The sequence below is a fragment of the Syngnathus floridae genome, chromosome 7 (assembly GCF_059516105.1).
Source record: "Syngnathus floridae isolate MCC-2025c chromosome 7, RoL_Sflo_1.0, whole genome shotgun sequence".
NCBI classification, from domain to species: domain Eukaryota; kingdom Metazoa; phylum Chordata; class Actinopteri; order Syngnathiformes; family Syngnathidae; genus Syngnathus; species Syngnathus floridae.
Window position 1 is genome coordinate 13,528,869 of NC_142419.1, and position 24,533 is coordinate 13,553,401.

The 24,533-nt window shown below is 40.7% G+C and overlaps 3 protein-coding genes across 4 annotated transcripts; all 3 read right to left on the reverse strand.

Moving 5' to 3' along the window:
• Positions 1 to 753: 753 nt before the first annotated feature.
• Positions 754 to 9,689, reverse strand: pde9ac (phosphodiesterase 9ac). 2 transcript variants are annotated; one of them, XM_088381607.1, is made up of 19 exons: positions 9,572 to 9,655; positions 8,248 to 8,318; positions 7,812 to 7,889; positions 7,597 to 7,640; positions 7,473 to 7,527; positions 7,224 to 7,294; positions 7,071 to 7,158; positions 6,910 to 6,988; positions 6,771 to 6,845; positions 6,608 to 6,694; positions 6,433 to 6,537; positions 6,275 to 6,357; positions 5,993 to 6,149; positions 5,793 to 5,906; positions 5,455 to 5,559; positions 5,186 to 5,314; positions 5,019 to 5,114; positions 4,090 to 4,172; positions 2,947 to 3,096 (listed from the first exon to the last, which is right to left on the reverse strand). In XM_088381607.1, exons 1-18 carry the CDS (start codon positions 9,638 to 9,640, stop codon positions 4,122 to 4,124), a joined length of 1,557 nt encoding a protein of 518 aa, XP_088237733.1. In that variant the 5' UTR covers positions 9,641 to 9,655; the 3' UTR covers positions 2,947 to 3,096; positions 4,090 to 4,121. The 2 variants fall into 2 exon arrangements, with proteins under 2 accessions (XP_088237732.1, XP_088237733.1); XM_088381606.1 differs by lacking the exon at positions 4,090 to 4,172 and having other exon boundaries at positions 754 to 3,096; positions 9,572 to 9,689.
• A 1,708-nt stretch (positions 9,690 to 11,397) lies between these two features.
• hepacama (hepatic and glial cell adhesion molecule a) lies at positions 11,398 to 18,250 on the reverse strand. The gene is made up of 7 exons (XM_088381870.1): positions 17,787 to 18,250; positions 15,118 to 15,465; positions 14,249 to 14,530; positions 13,832 to 13,922; positions 13,664 to 13,731; positions 13,251 to 13,321; positions 11,398 to 13,165 (listed from the first exon to the last, which is right to left on the reverse strand). The coding sequence occupies exons 1-7, from the start codon at positions 17,875 to 17,877 to the stop codon at positions 12,800 to 12,802; spliced, it is 1,317 nt and encodes a 438-aa protein (XP_088237996.1). The 5' UTR covers positions 17,878 to 18,250; the 3' UTR covers positions 11,398 to 12,799.
• A 923-nt stretch (positions 18,251 to 19,173) lies between these two features.
• On the reverse strand, positions 19,174 to 23,685 carry LOC148395399 (neurogranin-like). The gene is made up of 3 exons (XM_088381652.1): positions 23,500 to 23,685; positions 21,956 to 22,111; positions 19,174 to 19,870 (listed from the first exon to the last, which is right to left on the reverse strand). The coding sequence occupies exons 1-3, from the start codon at positions 23,512 to 23,514 to the stop codon at positions 19,847 to 19,849; spliced, it is 195 nt and encodes a 64-aa protein (XP_088237778.1). The 5' UTR covers positions 23,515 to 23,685; the 3' UTR covers positions 19,174 to 19,846.
• Positions 23,686 to 24,533: the final 848 nt, after the last annotated feature.

Genomic DNA, 24,533 nt, shown 5'->3' on the forward strand with positions numbered 1-24,533 from the left:
AGAAGACGAGCCCGTGTGAGTGACTCATCCGTCTGCCTGATGTTCCGCTCTAATCTGTGGCTTGGCACTGGATAAATGGGGAATTTTGTGTGTTTACATAGACATGGCGGGGAATCTTGCAGTTTACACACTCTGTATTTATCTCGAAAATTGGAAGTAGCAATGTAATGAGCAACAAATACAGACAATAAAATAAGATAGCATGAAATATTTTCTGTAATCATTCAAATCCCATGTGTCTCAGATTTTATGTACTTAACCAATAAAAATGGCTGTACAGGATTACTGAGGCACACACACTGGACCTTTTTTCGAAACCCTGAACGTGCATAAACTGTGTCTAACCTTCCAGTGAGGATTTTAATTTGGTAAAGTGCAGTGCAAATACCAGCGGGAGACAAAGAAGAATGTAGCCATGTGGAAATAATGTGTTTTCAGGCCAAAAGTTGTAACTGCATCTGAAAAGCTGTTGGTTAAATGGACAATGACTGAGAATTTTTTTTAACAAACCCAAATTGTCTTTAAAAAACTAATCATAACTGAGTATAATGTTTGTAAAGGCAAATATTTTGATTCAACACCCTGGAAGCCTGGTTAACGGTTTACATCTGAGCTAATTTTGATTAGCACGATAGCATTTCGCTTGCAGACGTTTGTTCATTTCGCATTTCGTCGGTTTTGCATGGAATAACAGAATATAAAATAAAATAGTTTTAACCAAGCTAAACAAAGAACGACTCAAAATGATAAAAGTGTTGCCCCATCTCTTTTATTTATGACATTGTTTCAACCACTGGCCATGCTTGGTGTGTTAAATTGAATGAGAACATTCCTGAAGCCGGCTAACAAAAAGGGCACATGCACAAATAAAAGACACATTTTATTTCATCTCAAATGCAATCATGTGCTGGAGGGCTGATGTTCTTTTATTGCTTTGAGATCATCTGCGAGATTGCAGAAGTGGGAACAATTATACTAGTGTGTGTGTGTGAGACCAATCAAATAAAGCTACATACCAAAGTGAAATTGATCAGAAATGCCTCTACAATACAGTTAGTGTTCTTTGGTGAATTATTTTGTGTTTTGTATGCCACCTCAGGTGAGAGAGAGAGAGAGAGAGAGAGAGAGAGAGAGAGAGAGAGAGAGAGAGAGAGAGAGAGAGAGAGAGAGATGATAAATGGCACCCTTGCAGCCATATCACGAGCTCCATTTAGTCGGCCTCGTGTGTGAAATCTGATGATAAAATGTACTTTGGTTAGAATTGCAACAATTCATGTCAGCTCAACTGAAACAGCCAAGTGATGAAGTATTCAGTTATGAAGTGCCACTAAATTTGTCTTTTTATTGCTTTGAAGATATGTTTGATTGCAATCACATTCAAGAACAAGGGAAGAGAAGTATTTTGATAATGACAGATTTTGTTTTGTGTTCGGATAGTGGATGGATGGAAAATACTTTGCCTTTATAAATCAATGTTTGGGTTTCATTTAGAACGCTTGGTATTTATATTTCACAGTTGTAGAGTTTGGAGTACAAGATATTTTCATTTACAGCAACTCAAGCGTCTTGTGTTCAATGACACGGAGGAGGTAAAAATTAGCTTAGCACATACACGTTGATTTTTTTTATTTTATTTTAAATCCATTGTGGTGTATAAAATAAACATCATAAAAATGCTGTCATTGTCCAAATACTTCCGGACATTACGGTATACTGTTTATTTCTGTACAATTAGAAGTACAGTAATGCAAACACATATATTTGAATACCCTTGTTATGTTGGTATCTGTTATGGCTTCTGTACTTTGACCTCAGCAATAACGAAACAAGTGTGGGAGGGGTGGGGGGGGGGGGACAATATCACATCAACGCACTCATTGCTAATGCTAGGGAATATATTTTTGTTACCGACTGAATGTTTTTATGATGAGTTATCTATGAATGACCTTGAAACAAATTTGGAGTTGTTAAAATCATTTGTGCTGTTATTATTTATTTTAAAAACGTCCTTTGAAATGCAAATTGCACAATGTGGACTAAAAAGTTTTGGGTGAACCCAATACCCATTTCGAAAAAATTGGGGGTCCTTGGTAATCAAGCCTAATATGTTTTAGGTTATTAAAATGGCACACTCGGTTGCTCGTACTTATTTTTTATCATGCAATTTTTTTGTATTTTTAAACACAAGTGTTTTTATACAAATTACTTATTCATTGTGAATGGAAAAGGCAATTTATTGAATGTGAATGCTGAAATGATGAAACTGGATTGGGAATATGTGTTAATTTGCGATTATTTTTTTTAAATCTAAAACATTGGGGAATTTTTGGTAATGCAAATAGTTCCAGAGATGTGTAGAATATTTTGGGACTGTTTGAATTTGTTAAGAAAGGAGGGAATGATATGGAATTTCTCAATGTGGGATTTTAGATTTTTATTTGGGCAATGGGAATAGTTTCACAGATAATCCAGATGAGAAGGGGAGTAATGAAAGTTACTGCAAATGAGTTGAAGAATAAGTTGGAATGGTTTGAACTGGTTAAAATGTGGAAGAAAGAGGGAATAACATGACGTGTTCATTTGGGGATTAAATTTGGAAAATTTTGGAATTTGACGAATGGGACTTCCCACGATGACCTTGTACAAACATAACATTTTAAATTAGGGCAATGGTTTAAATCAGTGGAGAAATGTAGAATGAGTGGAACAATGAAAACAACCAAAATATGAGTTCTTGGCAATTATCAGAATGTGTTTTTCTGTTTATGTGGTTTTAGAAAATCTGTTCTTCGGAGTGTTTGGAGTGCTGTCAACAAACACAAACAAACAGAGCTAGCCAACGTTAACTCCACAAAGAAACAGACAAAGGTCACACGGGGGTGCCTCTCTGTTACACGCAGTGCAAAAAAGTCTAAGTCAAAGTTCAAGATTGGATGCTCCCTCTGTGCCTAACTTTAGTTGAGTATGTTGCTGTGTCGTCTCTTTGTTCTCTCCCGCCGCGACGTTTGTTGATGGCCAGAACGCAGAAACGCAACGTCTTCAACCAGACTCGCTCTTCTTAAAGTCTTTGCTGAATTTGAACACAAAAGAGGACCCCTGCCAAGGAAGGACACTCCAAATTAGTGTTAAAAAAATTAGAATGTATTCAATATCACCTAAAACCTGCAAGCAGAACTTTCATGCGTGAAAAATTAATGTCATTGAATGACATCCAATCAAGTGGTGGCATAAAAAAAAAATCATTGACACTGTCAGAAAGGCATTAATTAAAAAAAAATTACAATTATTTTCAAACTACCCAGTGAAAGGTGTTTCTAAAATCCTCCTAAAAATGGTAATAAAAGTAATAATTTGTATGCCTCCATTTTCTATCGCGCTTGTCCTTATGCATTTATTAGCTCTAATTGAACTTGTTAGCCAGCTCATTATTAGCATAAAACATATTTTATTCTTTATTCTTACCTGATTGCAATTTTGGTGTGATGCTGAGAGTCGGGGCCGGCTGACACCTGATCTCGCACATCCAAGACAGGGAAGTCCATTACGTGTATCCGATTGGAAGTTTTTAATCATTGCATGATATCTATAACATTTTGTATTCTAGAATACTGATACTAGTTGAAATGTGTGTTCACCTTGTAGTACATTGTAAATAATTTCCCATCTTATTTACAATATGCTTCTGTGAAATGCCAAAAAAAATACCATTCTGACAGTGTCAACCAATAGCAACAATTTTTAATCTTTGTTCTATTTGATTTTCAACCCTTCTACCGTGATTTTGTAAATCGCTCACTTTGGCTTATTAGCAGAAATGGTGGAAAAAGTTCAACAAGGAGATTGAGAGTGGGGAAAAAAGGATCCATGACAATTTCATCACTGCTACAGTTTGTAGTGAATTTCCTTTCAAGCCCTTTTTCTTACTCATGGCTTCTATTTTTGGGGTAACCTGAATTACGATTGCAATTTAATGTGATGAAAGTGTTTGCATGTTCCCGCAGTACCGAGAGCGGTCGATAGAGGCAGAGACAGTCACACACTCATGACACTAAACACTAGCACACAACCAAGGCGTCACTTCTTACTTACACAGATACCACTGCACTCACTCACTGCAGAGCTTACTTCTTCTTCCCGCCTAATGACATATTTTCAGTTTTTTTCTTCTGCGCCTCATTGAACAAAAGACATACCTTTATGTTAGCAAGTGGCTTTGGATGGGGGCGGTGCGCATGCATGCATGTGTGACCGTGTGCACCTCATACGGACGAGACTTTAGGAGAGTTGGTGCCGTCGACATGAAATGTTTTGAATGCGTAAAATTGGAACTGTTGATTTGAGGTTTCAAAGTGTGGGAAATTTGCGTTCAAATATCTCTTGCTTAAAGCTCGGACGCCATTTTCATCCAAGGTAGAGGAGACGGTACAATGAGTTTGTGTCTTTATGAGGACCCCTTAGCTTTCCAACATGGTGCCTGATGTAAAATACATAAAATACAACACTGAACTTGAAAAGGGAATGTCAGCAATTGTACAGGCTGAGATATTTCCGTCTGATATTCTCATTACCAAATCAGTGAAAAGAAAACAATAACTACCAGGAATGAACTCTCACAAGGACCATATAGTAGCCTAACAAGGTGCCTGATTTAAAGTATGTCAGTCTTCCAGGCAAACTTCCATCGTAAGGGGTACAAAAGTTACATACGGCAATGTTAATGCTATTCACTAGCTTATCTATGACAATTTGCACTGTGTTAGCATTAAGCTAAGTGGTGTTTTAAAAATGACTAATTCTCTCCCGTTGTTTCATTTCTTTCAAGTTGCCCACACTTTGAAAGCCATTGGAATAGATGTTACCCAATCAAATCACTTTTGTGCAAATGTCCATATTAAAATTTGACATGAAATTTAGAGGTGTCTGCATCTGATGATGATGATGTTCATGGTTTTGTTCAAAACGGCTCATATTTGAGACACCGACTCAACCACATACACGATAGATAAAATAGGTTTTACCTCTGTCATGGCATCGTCAATTTGTTTCAGCTCCTCGTAGTGGTCTCGGGAGTCCCTCAGGGGTTGAACCATGATCTCCTCAATTTGAGGGAAAAGCTGTTTGACAAAACACCAGTTAGCGACTTGTCAAAGTATTCACACTAGTGGCAAAGCGCAGGCGAGCCGACCTTCATGACTGTTTCAAACATTGGGATGAGCACAAACTTGATGAAGCCGATTTGAGCGGTGGGCTTGGTGACTTTGTCTCTGTCCATGAAGGGGGCCACCGGGAGACCCTCCGACTTCTCCCGGTCACTCTGGGAGACGCAGATGTTGATCACATCAGAATCACTTTTGTGTGTTTGGCCTTGTGCAATGACTCCCTATGTACAGTTGAATCTTGAAGACTTTTGAATATTTTTTTGAGATTTAAAAAAATAGTTGGGTAAATTCTCACCTGCATGAAGTACTCCTCCAAAAGACAGTCCACCCACGGTTCGGCCACCTCGGTCGGTCGCACTTCATTGGAGATGTCACAGCATTTGATCAATACCATCTTGAGCTGAAAATACAACAAAGGGCATTTTTGTTGTACTAACACCAGTCACCACTAGATGGCAGGCCTCAATGTCCACTGAATGTAAAGGCAAACCATCTGGTTATTTTTGTCATTATCAGCCAGATTTTTTTACAGTCACAATTATTTGGAGAGAAGATTAAATGATGACAAATAAATGATATTTGCATAATTGCAGTGTGTGGCAAAAAATGTAGCCCAAAAATGAATGTACGTACACATGTCACATGCTCCTCATTGGTAAAGTCAAAGTTGTCCACTTTCTGCTTGAATGAGTCCAGTATCTCGCCATGTCTGGCCATGTCAGTGGCCAGGATGAGGGTGATTATAGCCTGTAGACAAAAAAAGCAAAGTCAGCAGAAGTCAGCTTGAAAACTGCATAGTTGGCATTGGTGAGCACACCACTAAGTCCGCTCACCTGTCGAATCTGTTTAAACGCTTCGGGATCCACATTTGCGAAGATGTTGCACTCGGGAAGGGAAAGAATTTGGAAAGCCACCGCGCAGTGATGATTCTCCAGTGGTGAGATGTCGTTGTAGCGCACCGCCAGCTCCGTACGAGCGTTGATTTGATACCTGATAGGTGTGCGACATGGGAGGATGCTATGAAAATGCTAAAAAAAAAATAATTCCAACACACTGACAATATTGGTGTTGTTTTTTCCTCACGGAACATCCTTGTGGTGAATAACAGATCTTACGTGTTGTTGTATCCAGGGTGGTCCAGGTCGTGACACACCGCGGCTGTCATTAGAATGCCCATATCAGTGAGAGTCAGCTTCTCCTGCACAAAAACCAAGTGAGACTTTAAATAATCGGGAAAGGCCCAAAGAAGTCCTGAAAAAATGGGAAGCCTCACCTGCAGGTTGCAGAGGTGGATCATGCCGTACATCATCTGACTCACGCAGAAGCAGTGACGGAAGTTGTGGAAGGGGTTGTTGCGGTAGTTCTCCTGGATGGCCAACTGCAAAAATTAAATTATATTATATTTACGATATTTTAAGGCATTTTTTTTCTTCATATATTTTGTTTACCAGCCAGCGTTTGAGTGTGATTGGGTTCATGTTGAATTCTTTCACTAGACCCAAGTCATGGTACATATACTCCAAACAGCTAAGCATCTGAAACCATAAAGGAATACATACAGATATAATAATAAATTAATTAATGACTAAATTAAAGTGGATTTGCATATACCTCGTTGTGCTCCCAGTGCCAGACGTCAAACGTTGGCTTCTTCAGTGCCTCGACAGTCTCCTGAGACAGTGTATACTGTGGAGAACAAAATGTATAAGAAGCAGCGGTAATACTTCTATAATGTCCCCAGCAAACACACCTTTGGATAATTGGGAACATCTCGTCTCGGAGTGACCTTCTTCCCGTCGTCGAAATTGTATTTACACGGGCAGTTTATCCTGAGGAAATAAAGAAAACATATACAGTAAGTTATTTCAAATATACAATTTGGAATTGTCTTTTGCAAAAATCATGTCAAACCTGCCGCCACTCCTCGATGTCATCTCATCCCGAAGCTTCCTCAGATCATTTTTACACTTCTCAATCTCCACCACCTTCAAGCCCTCCACTGAAGAAGGAGCACAGTGTTCATAATGTTGACAAGATTTGGATTTCTTCAAATCCACCACTTACGTTCCACTCTCTTCTCCAGCATAGCAAGCCTATTGGTGACCTCCGTCTTCAGCTCATTGATGCGAAATGCTCTGCGAGGAAACCATATTGCATAAATAAACGGCACAGGGGAAAAACACGCACAATACTTTGTTTTGTCGTGTGACTGAGCTAATCTTCAACGGGATTGCGCAAACAACTTTAAAGGCAGCGCTTGTCATTTATTTACTTGAGGTACAGCCAGAGACTAATAAACAACAGAAGTGTTACCTGCTGAATTGCTCTGCCACCTGGGACAGCACATTCTGAAACATGTCCTCCTTCTCTGTACACACAATGACGTCACAGTCGTCACCTTGCAGGTTGTTGTTGACGCACAATGTTGCTTACTTACCCCCGAGTTGACCAGTAGTCAGGGGGACAACTTTATACAATGAGCTGTACACAAAGCAGATAGTTATAAGTAGCAATTTGCATTTAATCTCCATAGACGATGTGTTACAGGTAAGTGGACGAATCCAAAATAAAATACATCCAAGGCTGTGCAAGGGGATGCATGGACTTTTTATGTCATCACTTTAAAGTGTGGCAATATCATTTTGTGCATACTTGGGTGAGTTGGTCGGCATGGTGGGATCTATCGAAACCAAGGCGCCTTCTGCATCCACAATCATGATTGCAGTGTTCCTTCAGGAAGCACATGGCAGGTACAATTACCAATTATTAGAATATTGTCCAATCACTCATGCATTAGTATTATTAGTCACGCACTGCCCCCTTGTGGTATGGAGTTTAAAGTGCAAGTGAATATATATATATATATATATATATTCCTTTTAAATACAAAAATAAAAATCTAAGAGGAAATTAACTTCCAAATTGTTAGCATAAATTAGTCATGTGATGGACTACATAGCCTGTCATAGCACCTACGGTATTTGTAGAAAACTAATTTACTGAAAATTTAGTCAGAAAAAAAGATTACACTGAAATCATAATTGTCACTGGAAAAAAAATGTAAATCAACAAAGCAGGTGGTACCAACCTGGGGATGTTAGAAGAGGTACACAAAAGCTCCCTAATGTCACATGGACTGCAGTGCCTACTAAACACCACCTAGGAAGAACACACACTTAATTGGATTTTGCCTGACATTTAATGCAAAGCAAAAATAACAAAAAGAACAAACCACAGCAAACTTAAAAAAATACATTGCGCTCTGATGTTATTTTGTTTGATACGGGGCCTCGGTGTTGCTGCACAGGGTGGTGCGGTGATCATATATCGCTCTGCAGCTCAAAGCATAACAATATCACGAATATTAACAAAAATGGCTATGCATGTAGAAGAAAGACCACAAGTGATGATGATCTTGCAGTGACCTTGAAAAGGAGCAGGTGGAGCAGACAAACTGAATCGGGGGTACGGGCCCTTGAGCAGACATGTGTCATCAGCAGCTCTCTACTTGAAACACTCAGCGGACCGGCAAGTGTTGCATTTAAGCTCTTTGCCAATGTGCTCTTGCAATGATGCATAATGATGTCTAAATGCAGACAGCCATTTTTTAGTTTCTGGTGTAGCAGTGTTTGTAAGATGGCGGGGTGGTTATAATAACAAAATGATGGCATTTTTTATCGGCATTGCAAAGAATTATGTGAGCAAGAATTTTTATGTGGCTAATTTGCGAATCGAATCACAGTCATCAGAATTTATGGCCGCAAGGTGTTTGAGTTATCTCTGTCAGAAACACCCGGAAGGCAAAGTGCGCTCTGTGGCAGGTTAATTTTAGATCTGACTCAGGCGGGGTGAGTCAACTGAGAATACTTGGAAGAAGGTGCTTTAAATTGAATTAGCATCATTCGTTTGATAAAGCGCCTTTGTTTTGCGACGTGAAAGCATATTCAACTTCATTATTTTTAATTGTTGTTTTACAATAATGTACATTTTGCACTATTTTGACAGTTCTTGAACGTTTTACATTAAGTTCCACCCCGAAAAAAACAAATACCAGCATAACGACCAACATTAAAATACAGTAACTTAGTTGGCACAATTGTATATCAAAAACAAGGCAGTGGTTGGATTCCTCAAAAGTGTATTTGATATTATAGTAAGCTACTCAAAAACTAAAACAATGGAACATGAATACTCTACTTATATATTAGGATCAGGAAAAACTTCCCGTTGAATAGATTCTCATAAATTTAACGTTTACATGAAAGTTAGACTGAGTCAACTTTAAAAGCAAAACATGTACCACATATGATAAAAATAATTAATTTGTAATTAATTGCAGACAACTCGAAAGAGTCTATACTCATACCACCCAAAAAATGGCAATTTAATAAACGTTTTTTTTGCATACTCACTTTTTGTACTTTCCCATCCACGTCCAGATAAATGGCTTTGGGGGCATAGGAGGAGGAGCTGGAGCCCATGTTTGACCTCCCTCTCCTCTTACACGCCCGTAGCGATGCTGACCCGGACTGGCACTGATGGGCAAAGTTGAGGAGGGGACCACGGGAACGTATCCTATCACACAAACAAAATAGGAAAAATGAAAGGCATAAATAAAAAATGAGCAAGAGATAACAAGTAAGCATATTTAATTACGAATACAAGTCGATGAAACGCAAATCACAAACGGGTCAAATTAGCGAGAGGTGCCAACAATACTCACAACACAAGATGGGCGGCTTCCCCAGAGGAGCGCGACGGTAACGTCCCCGGGGTGACGACGCTGCAGCCGGCTTACTTTCGCCTGAGTGTTCAAAAACCGGAGCCGGCGGAGGCGAGGCGATGAGCTGAGCGATGGAGATGTGAGGGAGCCAGAGGGCTTTGGTGTACCATCAATATAACCGGCTCTCCTGGCTGGTTGCCGGGGGACCGTTACTATGGTGAGAAATAAGACAACCCCCTGTGACCCTACACTGTGGTCAGAGGCCTCTTGTACATGCTGAGGGGAACGATACACGTAAATACGGAGGGCATAAACACAGTTTTGATTAAAATGGCCAATAGGTGAATGAAATACGGATCCATGAGATAAACCATTAATACACTCTGGGTCAAGAATAACCCAATTATGGGTCAAAAAGGGAGCAACCAACGGGGTTGTTTTGGGGGTTATCCTCCCTACTGCTGACTCTCGTGACCTTTTTTTTATTAACACACATCACAAATAGGCGCATGATGATTCTTCTGTGCTTGCCTTCTCGTGCCCTTGTCCACTCATGCGCGGACTTGCTTCTTGAGAGGAGGCACACCAGATGGTTTGGTCAGATGAGTTGAGGCCACGCAGGCACTTGAAGAGATTTTTTTCTGGTTTATTTTTGGTGCTAATTTGTAGTCGGGTGATCACAAGGGGATGGCATGGCCTGATAATCGGTGGAGTGTAGAAGTAGTGATGAAAATCCTTGATTGTGGGTTTTATTTGAAGTTTCGTATGGATGGCACAATTAAAAACATAATACATATATATGTTATGTATAAACCCGCCCCCTTGATTTCTCCTACACACCCACAAAAAGATTTGAAATGTTTTTTACTACCTTCCCCAAAAAAATCTTCAAAACACTGACAAACATTCATGAAATTTTCAGTGGATCTTTTATACATACATTAAAATTATATTGTCAAAAATAAAATCAATTAAGCACATGTATTTTCCACATATGTATGCTAGTTTAGATATGAGTCATTTTACCCGCCATTTTACCAACCGGTCTCCACCTGCCCACTGCCAATTATTAAAATCTTGACCTACAGTCACAGACAAAAGCCAGATAAGAGTTTTCCGACAATACTGTCACCCCCTCCCCTCGTCTGGGGAATTCCACATCAACAGGGCTTGAGTGAAAACGCTCCACCAACCAGCGTGTAGGAGGTCATTAATTAGAGATGGAGAGCGTCATGCGGTATCCATGTCCCTCGAGGCTAATTAGCATCGCTAAATCCCACTCCCTATATCTCAATACAGGTGCTACGCAATGGAAGAGATGCTGCAATAAATGTGAAAAGTACATCGTGTTTTTGTCTAAAAAGTGATTACAGTTGACCTTTTCATATTTTCCGTTCCACGTTAGCCGCTAAGTTATGGCTAGCTAGCTAGCATTTTTAACGTATTGACTAATCTAGTCCCTATCTTCTGTGAATATTTTTTATACGATATGTCCACATTTCTACTTGGCTTGACTTAATGTGTATCCAGAAGCTTTTATTCGTAGAGAAGGGAGTCCTCATCAAAACAAACAGATATTGTTGCGTAATCCAAAGGATACATCACACCTTTAGACACCTGAAAGACAGATTTCAGGATAAAAGGTGCCAATGACATGATAGCGATTTCAATGACAAAAGGCCTCGCTGTGCAGCTGGATGGACATCTGAGGGGAAGGGAAATTATCCTGATAATAGGACGCTTCTGTTTTTGGTGTGTTTTTGTGCTCTCCTTGCGATGATTCGACAAAACTGGTGAGATACATTTCCGATAACAGCATCCACTCTTGAATCTTTTTACATCAGGCTCCCCGGATGATATACTGGTCTGCTTAAAATCATGCAATAACGTGAGGAAAAGCTTACTAGAAGATCTGAACTTTATTTCTTATTAATCAAAGGCACTTAAAATGGTGACAGGTTTGTGATAGCCCCCAGTTTAACATGAATATCATTTGTTTACTCTAAACACAGCCGCATCCCCATTTATGAGGTTGTGGACACTTGTGCAATCACATTTGAGTTATTTTTATTTCCCGTCTTGAGAAGATGACCAAAAAAAAAAAAATCGAATGTATTTTCTTAGGGCTTTAGTTTTGAAATGATTTATCTTGGTCGATTTTTTTTTAATATCACAAGAAACAAACAGCGTCATACTATAAGAGCTGTTTCTAATTCTGGCCTTCTCAACAAATAATTATATCATACGCAAAACACACACAACAGGTCTTCAAATAGAAGGAAATCATGAATGGTCACATTGAGAGCCAATTGATTGGAGGTTGCATGATTGCACAGTGCCCTTTAATCACCGCAAATCGCCATAATTGAATTAAAGCCTCTTCATGTTAATTAGGCGGCCATTTTAATTCACCTAATTCTATGTTTATTTTAGGAACTACTATATACTTTGAGTCCAAAACCCAGCAGTTAAATAAGAAAATGGACATGATAAATGAAGTCCACTGCCTGGGAGTTGAGAGAATGTAATGTGATGGGGACATCTTATGGACTAAAAGGCCATAACAGCTTTAAAAAAAAAAAAAAAAAAAAAAAAAAAAAGACTGTATTAGGCATAGGATGGTATTAATGTAAACAAATATGGATATATATTTAAAAAAATAACTCAAAGTACAAAATATTGTAGATTTCTAATTTAATCCGAGATTTAAATGATAAAAAAAAAAGTGTAGATACCCAAGCTACTCATCAGATATTCCCAGTGAAATGAGTAAAACATTAAAAAAGGGCGCTCTGCATAGTTCGGTACTTGTAACCTATGAAAATACTTTTATATTACGGGATGTCATCAAAAGGCTACACAAGTATTGCTGATGGCCACAGAAGGAATTGCTGGCAAGTAAACGCAAGGCGTGACGTCACTGCTGGGGCGAACCCTGCTGCGTCTCCTCGCTGGGCGCGGGACTCTCCGCCTCCACGGGAAGACGAATGTTTGGGATTCCGACAGGGGGCCGAACTTTTCGGATGGGGCTAAAACTGCGCGGGGACGAACAGGGCGAGTGGGCTGGCGAGCGTGCGGGAGTTAGTGGAGGTCCCGTCGAGGCTTGCGGGAGAAGCTGTGCCAGCGGGGACGGGCTACGCGAGTACCTGCGCGGGGTGGTCCAGATGGGTGGCTCAGTTCTGTGGCCATGGGTGGGGAGGACCGGGACGTAGCTTGCGGGGAAATTCAATTCTGATTGGCTGTAGGCATTGCAAGCACTTTCTTCCAAACGCTCAAGAGTTTCCTGGAAGATGAGAGTGAAGAGTTTATCTTGTCAGTGTTTTACAACATTTATTGTTTTATATTCATGTAAATGAGATTTCACTTACATCTTCATTGAGTACATAAAGAGGCATGGGACTCCTTCGACCGAGGGTGGTTGGTTTGGGGACGACGTCGACTGCAATAGAGACAAAAAAAAAACAGCAATACAATAATTGTGCAACACAAAATAATTGTAAAATATCTAAAATTATAAAAGGTTATGGAAATGCATTATATCCATTTTTTTCTGAAACGTCATGGCTATAAATTAGGGCGAATGATAAAATCAGTATTGCGTGAGCATTCAAAATTTAAAAACAAAAAATGAAAATATCTCAAAAAATGAAATAACCTAAATAAACTAAGATGAAAAAAATCATTGCTAAATATAATCCAGAACATAAAATGGTACTTCAAATATTTGTATTGCCATTGCCAAAAATAATAAACCATTGTGCAAAAACAAATCTTTGCTTACTATCATGGCCATTTTCTCCCTGTTCCATGTAGATGGGGGCTCTCTGCGGGACGGGTCTATGCTTCTTTCTACAAAAAAACAAAACAAAAAACAACTTGCATGTTTATGCGACAGCCAGACCAAAGAGAGATCAATTAGACGGGACACAAAAAAAAGACAAGTTCTCACTTGGATGGCTTCCAGCAGGCACACACGGTCACCAGGGTGATGAGAAGGAAAATGCCTCCGGTGGACAGGATGATGTACAGCGAGCTCCGTCCTGAACCAGATGCAGACAGTTGAGATGAAGACAAAAAAAGAAATATAAAAAATTAATATAAATATCCTTATACATATAAACACATATATACATACTATGCATATTATTTATTTATGTATTTGTTTATTCTCACACTGCTTACAGTTCCCCCCCCCCCCCCCGCCCCCCCAAATAATAGTCCATTCATGCCTTTTTCATGCCAACATTGTTTGAAAGGCAGGCATGCCTCTGTGCGGCTCACTGAGATGGAATAATTGCTTTGGCATGCAAATGAAAACGACATCTGAATACATACTGGAACCCCGGTGATGTATGATGCCACCTACTGTAGACCGTGAGCTTGACGGGCGTGCTCTTCATGCTGCTGACGGCGTTCTCCACCAGGCAGGTGTAGATGTCGTCATCCGACATGAGGACACGGGCGATGGTCAACACCTTTTGGTCGTGCGAGAGCAGCAGGCGGGAGTCGTTGGCCTGCACCTTGCCTGCCTTCAGCCAAGCGTACACGGGCTTGGTGCCATTGTCGTGGGAGCAGTGCAAGTTGAAGTGCTCGCTGTACTCGAGGACAGATGACGCCACCATCTGGATGTAGGGCTTGGAAACTGGAACTGAGGACGACAGTATAGATGCGCTTGAGATAGGAAGCTCATATATACAGAAAGACATGTTTTGAGAAATTCCAATTGAATTGAACTTCTTGTACTTTATAGTCCAGCTATACATTTTCTATCTGCTCTTTAGTGATTAATATTGGACCTTGTACAAACAGCCACAAAACAAAAATGTTTCAAACATCATCTTTTACTTTGGAAACAATGTAAAACATTTTTGCCGGATTTCTAACAGATAATATGGACCGGTAACTGATTATCAACTTGTGATTGTGCATTTTCTGTTCATTCGAGTTCTTGTTTTTGGATAAAGGGATAGAAACAATCTGCTTCACTGATTCATCGGCAAAAATAATCGAGAGACTATCAAAATAACTTGATTTTTAATCGTATTTATGCATCCGGGATTATTTATCTCTATCAGTGTATTTTGTAGTGATTATAAACTGCAGCCGATTCAAAAAAAGGTGAGATTTGTAGCAGAAGAGCTCAAGGCTGGACAACATGCCTGCTCACAATACCATGAGCATCTGACAGTTCCTGGCACAGTTCAACATGTCCATCTAAATGGATAAGAGACTCACCATCCACAGTCAGCTCAATATAGTGCTCCCCCGTGAAGGTGTCATCCGTGATGGAGATCTCCACCTCGTACAATCCTTCGTCCGACAGCTGCAGGTTGTGAAGCAGCAGCGAGCCGTTCTCGAACACCAGGATGCGGTTCCGGTACTCCGGCCGAAGATTCCCGATGATGTCGATACCGATGGACTGCACCACGGTGACGGGCTTCACTTTGTCCCTCTTCACCTGCCACTTGATTACCGGCTTGTCCGCGCTGAGGCTGGAGTAGCTGACGGACAGCAGAGCTTCTTTGCCCACGATGCCCCTCACCACTTGGGTTTGGCTCGTCACATTCACCCCCGACACCTCACCTGGGGCCAATAGAGAGGTTGGATGAAGAGTTAAAACGAGTAACTCTCTTGGGGTACGTCTGAAGTTTTAACTTTCAGGTTTTAAAAGAGTTTCAAGATCTAATATATATTGCAAGTCAAGTCAAGTCTCAAGTGACTTGAGTCAAACAAAGCATGGAGGACACTCCCTTGTAATAAGTCACCCACTAACAGCAGTAGTTAGATTTGCAGACTGAAAAGAAAAAAAAAAGATCCCACTAACAATGTTAAAGTGGTTCATTTCTTCTGAAACGTCGCAGTAAGTCACAATCATGTGACAGCGAGTCAGCATGAAACTGGCACCGCTAATGAAATCCAGGCCAAATTAGTTCTCCTGGACTTCCATTATTTACGTTCAGGCTTCTTTTTGCTCCGAAGTGTCAAAGTGTCTTCATTGTTAAAGGCAGATGATACGGTGCATTTTTCATCATGATGGGCCTGCTTATTTAGAGGCTTCTTTTGCACCACTGTTGAATCTTTAGAGACTGGAGCCCCACTTTAATGCAATTTTTGATCCATTTACTGACTAAATTTATTTGGCAAATGGTACAGTCCTATTCTTCTTCCTCACTTTTTAAAATTCCTTCATGAATCAGAAAATAGCCTGCTCGCTAAGCTCTCTTTTTTTTAATACTCCTGCTGGCTAAGCTAGTTTTTCTTAATGGTTAAATTGTCCCACTTCCAAAAATGAAAATTGGTATGGTCCTGTTGGGCTTCTTGAACCAGGAAGTGAGCCAATCAAGAATAGTTAAGTCTTTTCATCTTATCTTACATTATTTTGTCCATGCTTGAAATGTGCATAAAACACTACAAAACAAAAAGTAAAATGCAATAGATTGAGTTAAATATTTTTCTTGCTTTCACTGAGTTGCCACGATTTTAGCTTCTTGTTTTTAGTCCTCCCTTTGATGGCAATTTAATGAGTCCAAATTCTTTGCATAGGCGCCTTAATGCAGCCATTAGTTTGCTCACTGTGTGCTCTGCACACAAACAAAACAAAAAAATGTGCCCACACTGTGCTCATGCTTTTCACATCTTGATCGGTAATCCGCTTCACAGAAGCTGCAGGACATCTTCCCCAACATGTAAAATACAAATTTTGATTTCCCTCATCCTTCCATGAGATCTTTATAGGGAAGCTTTGTCTTGGTAAGCAAAACAGCATAGCACATATGTTCCCTGTGGAGACAGCTTCTCCCTAAGTGGACACAAGTCCAAACATTGGCTCTTGGCCGGCTGTCTTGGGGGGAGTCCCACTGTGATGTGAGCAAGAAAACAGGGAAAGAGAGAGAGAATAAAAAGTGAGAGAAATATTCTGCACTGTTGACTAATTCTGTGCAGCCAGGCAGTTAGCAGGGCATCGCCTCTTCGTCATGGCAACCTCTTTGGCCGGCGGACAGGGGTTGTCTAGGCGATAAGACAAAGGGCACGATTGTTGGAGCTCCCTTGAAAAGAGTGAGCGAGAAACTGGGAGCCAGAGAGAAAGTCTTTGTCAGCGGTGAAGTTGGAGATAGGCACAAGAGCTCTTAGCACGATAGGTCCAGCTCGCTGGTCTGAACTTTTCTGCTGCGCTCAACAACATTTGAACAGAATCACAGTCGCAAAGTAAAAATGCCAATTAGTAGCACACAGAGGTTAACTATTTAAAACAGTGAGAGAAAAAAAAAACATTGTCAAATGTGTTTCTCTATGTATCACTATGTTGGCAGATAACTTCCTAGTTCCTCCAGTAAAAATAAAATTTAAAATTAATTAATTAATTAAATAAATGAATAAATAAATACATGAATAAATTTAGCTTAGCAGGCTACTTCCTGGTTCACTAACAAAAATCAATTTGGAAATTGTATTGGATTCTGTAGCCCATAATGGCTCCACTGAGCACAAACCCACAAAAGTATACACCTGTACTGCACCTTTACACATATTCTCCCTAACTTTAAATGGGTTAGTGCCTTGCAATTGTCTGGCGACCATTCCAGGGTGTACCTCGCATCTCGCCCACCTTCGTGTGCATCATAGGATTTAAAAGGTTGGAACTGATTAAGGAGAAGTCAGTTACAACATTGATACTGCTTGTAAACAAACCAATGAACAGTCATCACAACCTCTTTTGCACTTGGCGGAGGTCATAAAATGCCTAAATCACCTCTGCGGGGCCCTTAACTGTTTATAATTAAGAGTGCTATCAAATAAACTGTTGTGCAATCACCACGGGGAGAGAAACATCACACTACACAATCAGCAACAATCCAGGAGCTCATACATGTCAACATTTTAAAAAGTAAAAAGTTAGGACACACCTGTGAAGAGTAGAAGGAGGAGGCCGAGCAGGGTGAGGAGTGCAGGAACGTCAGTAGAGAGACTGTGGCCTGTCTTCCTCCCCGCCTTCATCTTGTGTCCTGGGCAGAGGCGTTCTCCCACTTAGTGAGCATGGTTTAACCACGCTGGGCACGTCTCTCTCGCCACTGCACTGCAACACTGGCCTCTTCCTGGACACACTGAGCCCCACTCTCTCCTCTCGGCACCCCCAGTCATAGTCAACAACAGCCTAACTGTGTGTGTGTGTGTCTGTGTGTGTGTGACAGAGACATAGTATGGATGAGCTGGCCTCTTTCACACCGTAAAAGCAACAAGAGTGTTTTTTGAAAAATACTAGTTGAAAATATAAATGAACTTGCAAAGAATCGCTGTTGAAAAGTGTGCAACTGTACTTGAATGGTGCACTCGAGGTCCTCATTTGTTGGAAAAAAACAACTTGCCTCTTTAAGCTTCTATTCAACCTAACTGGAGCCAGCTTGGTAAATTCAAAAATGGTTACTTAGCAACCAGGCTTGCAATCAAATCCTGTTGCAGGCAAAGAGAGGAGGTATAAGGATATTACTTGCTTTATTTCTTCTATTCAATTTAACTGAAATGCAACCATTTTTTTTCACGTGACACTAATTCTGTCCAGACTATTGTACCATTTTTTTTTCTAGACTAAATGATTAATACTGCAAGTACATTTCTCCATCTTGTAAAGAATTTGCAGTGCCCGCCTACAAAGGGAAATTTTATAAAGCAGCAACAACTTGATTGAAAGCTCAAAAGCGGGCAATGTGAGAACACACTCGTGTGTAGTCGGCCATCAAAGACCATTCCCCTAAGCTCCGCCCACCACCGCCCATCTCGTCGTCCCTCATCCTCTCATCTCGTGGCACTCTTTAACTCAAGGATGACTCTTTGCAGTCAAAAGGAGGAGAAGCAGGAGCGCCGTGAGAGGACCCATTGTCACATAGTCTGACACCACTTGATGTTTTGTCACCCACGCAGTTCACAAGTCAGAATTTGATGTAAAACCTTTTTTTTTTTTTTGTCCTGATTAGTCAAGTGGGGCTCAATACATAATTTCCACGCTGACTTCAAACCACTTTGGTGCACTTTAAGATTGAGATCAATTTCCTGTATTTGATGAAGTTCAGTTCTGGAATTAAAAGCAGACTGAGAAAAAGATTTAAAAAAAAATATTCAAAAATAAAACCTGCTTGCAAAAGTGCACAGGACAATTTTGTGTGTTTTTTTTTGTCTGTGTGAGAATGTATATGTGCTGTGCTGTGGCTCAGATGTGCGTGGGCAGGCTGAGTGGGAGCACAGGGAGGCTGAAGATGTTCGCGCTCATTTCTCATAACGGGAGACTGGCTCGGTAAGCCGAGCAGAAATATTAGTGTTTAATTTGAACTGCCATATGCAATAAAGAACAGGATGGTTATTTATGAGCCTGGTGACACCATGGAAGTACTCGGTAGCTTCGTGTCTATACGATTCAACAAACAGAAAAGAAGTAGAAGCTACTACAAGCGGATTTTTAGAGAATCTTTTTTCACCCTTTAATGAATTTAGCAAGCGAGTTAAATATTAAGATACAAGCACGTCATAAAAACAATGCACAACAATTTAAGCCACAGAGGTCTACTGCCGATGCAAACGAGGTTCATACACTGACCATCCAAAAGAGAAGCCCTGTTATATATTTTAAGGGAATTCATCTTCACAGATCATCTAAAACTAGCACAAGTTTCACAAGTTCATGCTTGTCAATTTTGCCTCAAATACATCTGTACACACTGATGAAGACAGCTGAAGAAGTGCTAAAGTTCACGAAAAAAAGACAAAAACAACACATCCTCAAATGGTTCATTTAAGCTAATTATTTTGTTGAAGGAGGAAACAAAAACGATGGTAAATTGGTGCGCCTGTAAACCAACTTAGCCAGCTTGTGCCAGCCGTCCATACTTGCTTGCTACGTTGCTTAGCCTTTCCCACTTCTCTCTTTGCACATCCAGGCCAGGACGGGGCCGTCGTTGCAATGTGTCATCGCTCTCTACTGTCCCCGATCCTCCTGCCTCTAAAAACAGAAACGGGCGAGTGGAGTTTAAGTATGTCAGAACACCGACAGAACAGTTGTTTGTTATCAGGGTCAAAAAAAGCTCCAGTGGTTTTGTCGGGGAGGGGGGAAGACAATGACAGTGGGAAGTCATAAAGTAGAAAAGAATACATCCCGGCACAATTTTAGAAATCTTAGATTAGGACTTCTCTTTAGTATTCGGCGATACCGATACCAAGCAACCAATACCAATAGCTGATACGTCACATTTCTATTCAATCTATGAGATAATTTTAAAGACAGACTTTTTGTATATTTCTGGCAAAAGGAAAAACATTTTTAGAGGCGAATTGTCCACATGACAGTGGTCAAAATCCAAATTGTATTATTAAAACACCGCTGTGATGATTGCTATTGGATTAAAAAAATACCTGCACACATTTTTTTTAAAATTTTTGTTTTATTTTTCCTTTTTTTTGCAGCCGCTGGGGGCAGTGACCAACCGGATCCAGCAAATAGAGCTCCCCCTCCAGGGCTGGAGTGTGTTCTGTGCAACTGATATCAGGTAAGTAAGGATTGAGGTGCATGTTGGGAAATCATAAAACATATAAAATGCCATAAAAAAATTAAATGAAACTATGGTTCAATGAGGGATGCAATAGACATAAATTATAAATTCGTCATGCATATGTTACATTGTACATAATGCAATTTCATGTTAAGTTACGCAACTGACTTGTATAATAGATTACCTTTGTGGCACAAGTGAAACCATCCTTGCTTTATACTTTTCAAAAATATGTTTGGACATCATCACTTGAAATGCTACGTTAGGTACCTTTTATATCCAACTCCCTGTTTTGTGTTGTTCATTTTATGTCTCCTGTACCTTAACGCCAGAGTTGCTGTTTTTGCGTAATGTTTGTGACACTCCCACGCAAGCGACGGGTGACTGCGCGGACAAAAAAAAAAAACCCTGTTGCAAAAAGGGGGTCTCCCCCAGAGGGATGCTTTTTGCCAGGCTCCGGATTCAGTCTGACAGGTTCATTAATTCTGCCTGGCCCACTGAAGTATGGCTGATACACCTGCAGCTATAAATACAGTACATCCCCTACATACAGTAAAAGGGAGCAAGCAAGTGGGTTAGATGCAACCACTTTTGTTCCCAAGCCTGCTGTTTCATATTTGATCAAGAGTGGAGACATTTTCCCTATCCAGCTAATTAAATCTTTAGAGTCCACGAAGGACCATGCTAAAGATATGAAATATGAAAGTAAGCCATGTTGCCAAGGTTAATTTTTCCATCCCTCACATTCTTCTTCTTATTCATTGCGACTGTGATGCTCCTTCTGGTATATTTAACTTGACCACCTGGGGGCAGTATAGCACAGACAGGCATCAAGCTATTAAAAGAGAGGTGGGCACAATTAAGTTTAGAAGCTAGCTTAATATTTTTTCAACAAAAGATGAAAAAATTATGTCCAAGTGAATTGTTATATTGTCTGTCTATGTGTGTTGTTTCACCTTTTGTGTTCAAATCTCCATTGCTTATACAGGATAATGACATTACAACTTTCACAATTGTTGTGTTGTTTATATTTATTTTTTGTCTTGTAAATCAAAACAAAAATAACCAGCACGTATCTTTGTTAGCAACCACAGAAACAAGTGCAACCCTTTTTTATTTTTAACAGCGTCTTCTAAAGGAAGGCTGTCTGCTCAATTACCATTTCAATTCGACTAAATGACAACGTTAACATCTCTCTGGTGATTGAACAATGTTTCGAGAAGCAGGTTCATTTATCAGCGCTTAGAGAATGACGATTCAGTCGGCTGCTGCTGGAGCGCCTATGGGGTAATTAAATGAGTCACTCAGTTATGCCTTAATCACACATAACATAACACAGAGGGTGGGCTCTAATTGGTGTAATTAATTATGTATGGATTCTAAATTGTCTATTGGTCCATGTCATGTGAATAAGATTATGCTAACATTATTAGGAATTAAAAATTGGATGGCTTAAAAAGAAGATGTCTGTTGAATTTAGTTTTTTTGGGTGTTAGCATAATTAGCGTCTTTAGGAATATTATTTTGTGACACCACACCTCCTCTCCTTCTGCTTTGTCCTCCGGCTTCATCTTCTTACGGGTCATGTGGCCACGGAAGCCCGCCTGGATCTTGGCGGCTGCCCTGTTGGCCTCGGGGTCATCCAGTGGGATGTCCATGATGTCCTCCTCCTCCTGGGGTCTGCTGCGTTCCTCCTGCTGAGAGAGCCATAGCATGACGACACATTAAACGCCTGATTTTTATTATGATAGCGAAAAATGTGCGCGGAGGGAGGTCAGTAACCCAGCTCTAATTTTTCTCTCGACTTCTTCTCATCGTATGACTGAGTTGGCTTGTATACAGAATTTTAAGTGGCTTTGTTGTATTATTCCAAAACAACATTATCCACATCATTATATCGATCGTGGCTTTTAGAGAGTGTTGTAGTTGTGCGTCATCATTCTAAAAGTGTTTCTCTTATTTTGCCTCTCTCGCAGATAAATAATAGAACTAAAAAGCAGGGTGTCCCAAAAGTCACAATACGCTTTTGTATCTTCGACTTCTTTTCATGTATCATTCACACAGATGTGAGGCCATCCGAATTTGACAGCTGAGGCGTTGCAATTTTTTGTCAGCATATAATTCCCTTTGCGCGTCACTCAACGACTGACATTGACATTGCGAAATTGGCGCCTTGTTTTCCCAGACTGCATTTCAATGCCAGTTTGAGAAGTGTTAGTTTCTCAGCGTCAACAAAAGCTGGAGCCAGCGATCGCTTCCGAGAATTATCGAGCTTTTCCCCGTACTGTTGTTCGAAGACATCGAGTGTGAGATTACAGCGCTCAACAATCGAAAGGTTTATCACTCTCCAAAGGAGCCGCTTAATCGAGTCGAGTTCTAGTGAAGCCTTCTGGATACTTTGCTTGCCTGCTGTGCGAGTTGTTTTTTTTTTATTTGTTGTGGAAGTAGCAGGCCTTCTTCTGCGTGGTTTGTAAAAAAAAAAAAAAACATTCTTGTGCTTGACAGTTACAAATCATCCCAAATATTATTAGTAAAAAAAACACCTTTCAGTAGGACACATTTGTTGAAACCATTTTAAGAGGATGACCCTGAAAAAAATGACACCAGCATCCATCTCAGTCATCCCAGAAGTGTCCCGAAGGAAAAGTGGTGGGCGGAAGAAAAATTCTGAAAAGTGTCAGCCGCATGTCGCTGCTGACAACTTATGTAAACATCCTTTCTGATTCTGTGGCACAAACACCCAGAGCATTGCTCGGGGGGCTCGGGGGGGGTCGTATTGACATTTCAGACAAAACAGTAAGCCCACCATCGTGTCTCTGGTGTAACACCCTCCAACGTAGGAGGGTGACCACCCACCTGTGCAAGCCAGCGTTCATTAGCCTCAACTCAGTTGCCAGGTCTGGGAGAAGGATTGTGTTGCTTAGCCACATCATGTGACACATTGTTTTTTTTAAATACCGTAATGCAAATCAATCTATGATGAAAACCGCATCGTCGGGTCATCGGTTTGATTATCGCACACCTCAGCGATGTTTACAAAAAAATCAAAAAGTAAGAAAGTTATCATAAAAATATTACTCACGTTGCGGCAGTCCATATTAAAACTCTCAGAGATGACCTCGGTCTTCAGGTGGTGCGAATGTGTCGCCGTCACTCTCTGCTTATATACAGATGCCTCGCTGGCTCTTACTAACAAATCATTGCATGCTCAGTAACATTTGCTCACACACAGAGGAAGGGAGGGAGAGAGACACACACACACATATAGAGGGAGGGAGTGTGTGTGTGAGGGGGGGTGGAAAAGAGAGACCTCCTACAAACATGTCAGCATGTGTTCCGTCTTTTCAGCCTCATTAAGGTTACTGACTTACTGCGTTCACATTTCTCATACAACAATATAAAGTTACACAGATGTCGTGCGTTGATAGAAAAACAACCCAACCCTGATTTCAAAATATCGAATAATTGAAACTTCCCATTCCAGCTAGTAACAGTGCAAAAAATAAAAGCAGCGGAGTTGCGCCGGGCGGTGTTATAAATGTATTAAAGCTAACAGCCTTCTCCATCCCTCTGATCCCAGCTGGCGAGGCCGCCCACACGCCGCTGCCAGCCTCGGAGACAAGATGCAGGGGCAGAGAAACAGCCATTAATCCCACTTCCATCTCTCGTGTTCATTCTCTCCCACCGCCGCGTTGTTAAATGAGTCCCACGTTAACTGAGACGCACGCTTGAGTTGTCTCTGATGACTTGAATTCACTTTGCCGCCATCGATCGTCGGGCAGGTAATATGAAGAGTTAACGGCGAGTTTAAGGGATGATCAATTTCAGGAGTATGGCCGGAAAAAGTCAAACAAGGGCTATCAAAGTCTTTTTTTTTTTTTACTATTACACACCGTGCCTGGCAACAATCACCTATTAATTCCACGACTAGAATGCAGGATGAGTAGTGAGGCGTTACCATGGCAACGTCCTCAGCCACTCTTCCTACTCCACCGATTGAAGACGCACGCTCGCCAGTCCGGGCGAATCAGACGAGGCGGGCCAAGTGCGACGGCGGCGAAATAAGGCTAAAACGCCGACTCCAGATGATGATGATGGACGTCTCAATCAAGTTGC

Bases quoted from the DNA above. Each gene is read 5' to 3' on its own strand.
- hepacama (XM_088381870.1), bottom strand. From the start codon at position 17,877: ATGAAGGCGGGGAGGAAGACAGGCCACAGTCTCTCTACTGACGTTCCT. The intron at 14,531-15,117 runs GTGAGTCTCTTA...TGTCGTCCTCAG, and splicing joins TATTGAGCTGACTGTGGATG to TTCCAGTTTCCAAGCCCTAC. The intron at 13,732-13,831 runs GTGAGAACTTGT...GTTTTTTTGTAG, and splicing joins GCCTGCTGGAAGCCATCCAA to AAAGAAGCATAGACCCGTCC.
- LOC148395399 (XM_088381652.1), bottom strand. The intron at 19,871-21,955 runs GTGTGGTGTCAC...TTCTGTTTTTAG, and splicing joins ACAAAGCAGAAGGAGAGGAG to AGGCAGGAGGATCGGGGACA.
- pde9ac (XM_088381606.1), bottom strand. From the start codon at position 9,640: ATGGGCTCCAGCTCCTCCTCCTATGCCCCCAAAGCCATTTATCTGGAC. The intron at 6,538-6,607 runs GTAAACAAAATA...TAATTTTTGCAG, and splicing joins TCACACTCAAACGCTGGCTG to TTGGCCATCCAGGAGAACTA. The intron at 5,907-5,992 runs GTGAGCGGACTT...TTTTGTCTACAG, and splicing joins CGTTTAAACAGATTCGACAG to GCTATAATCACCCTCATCCT.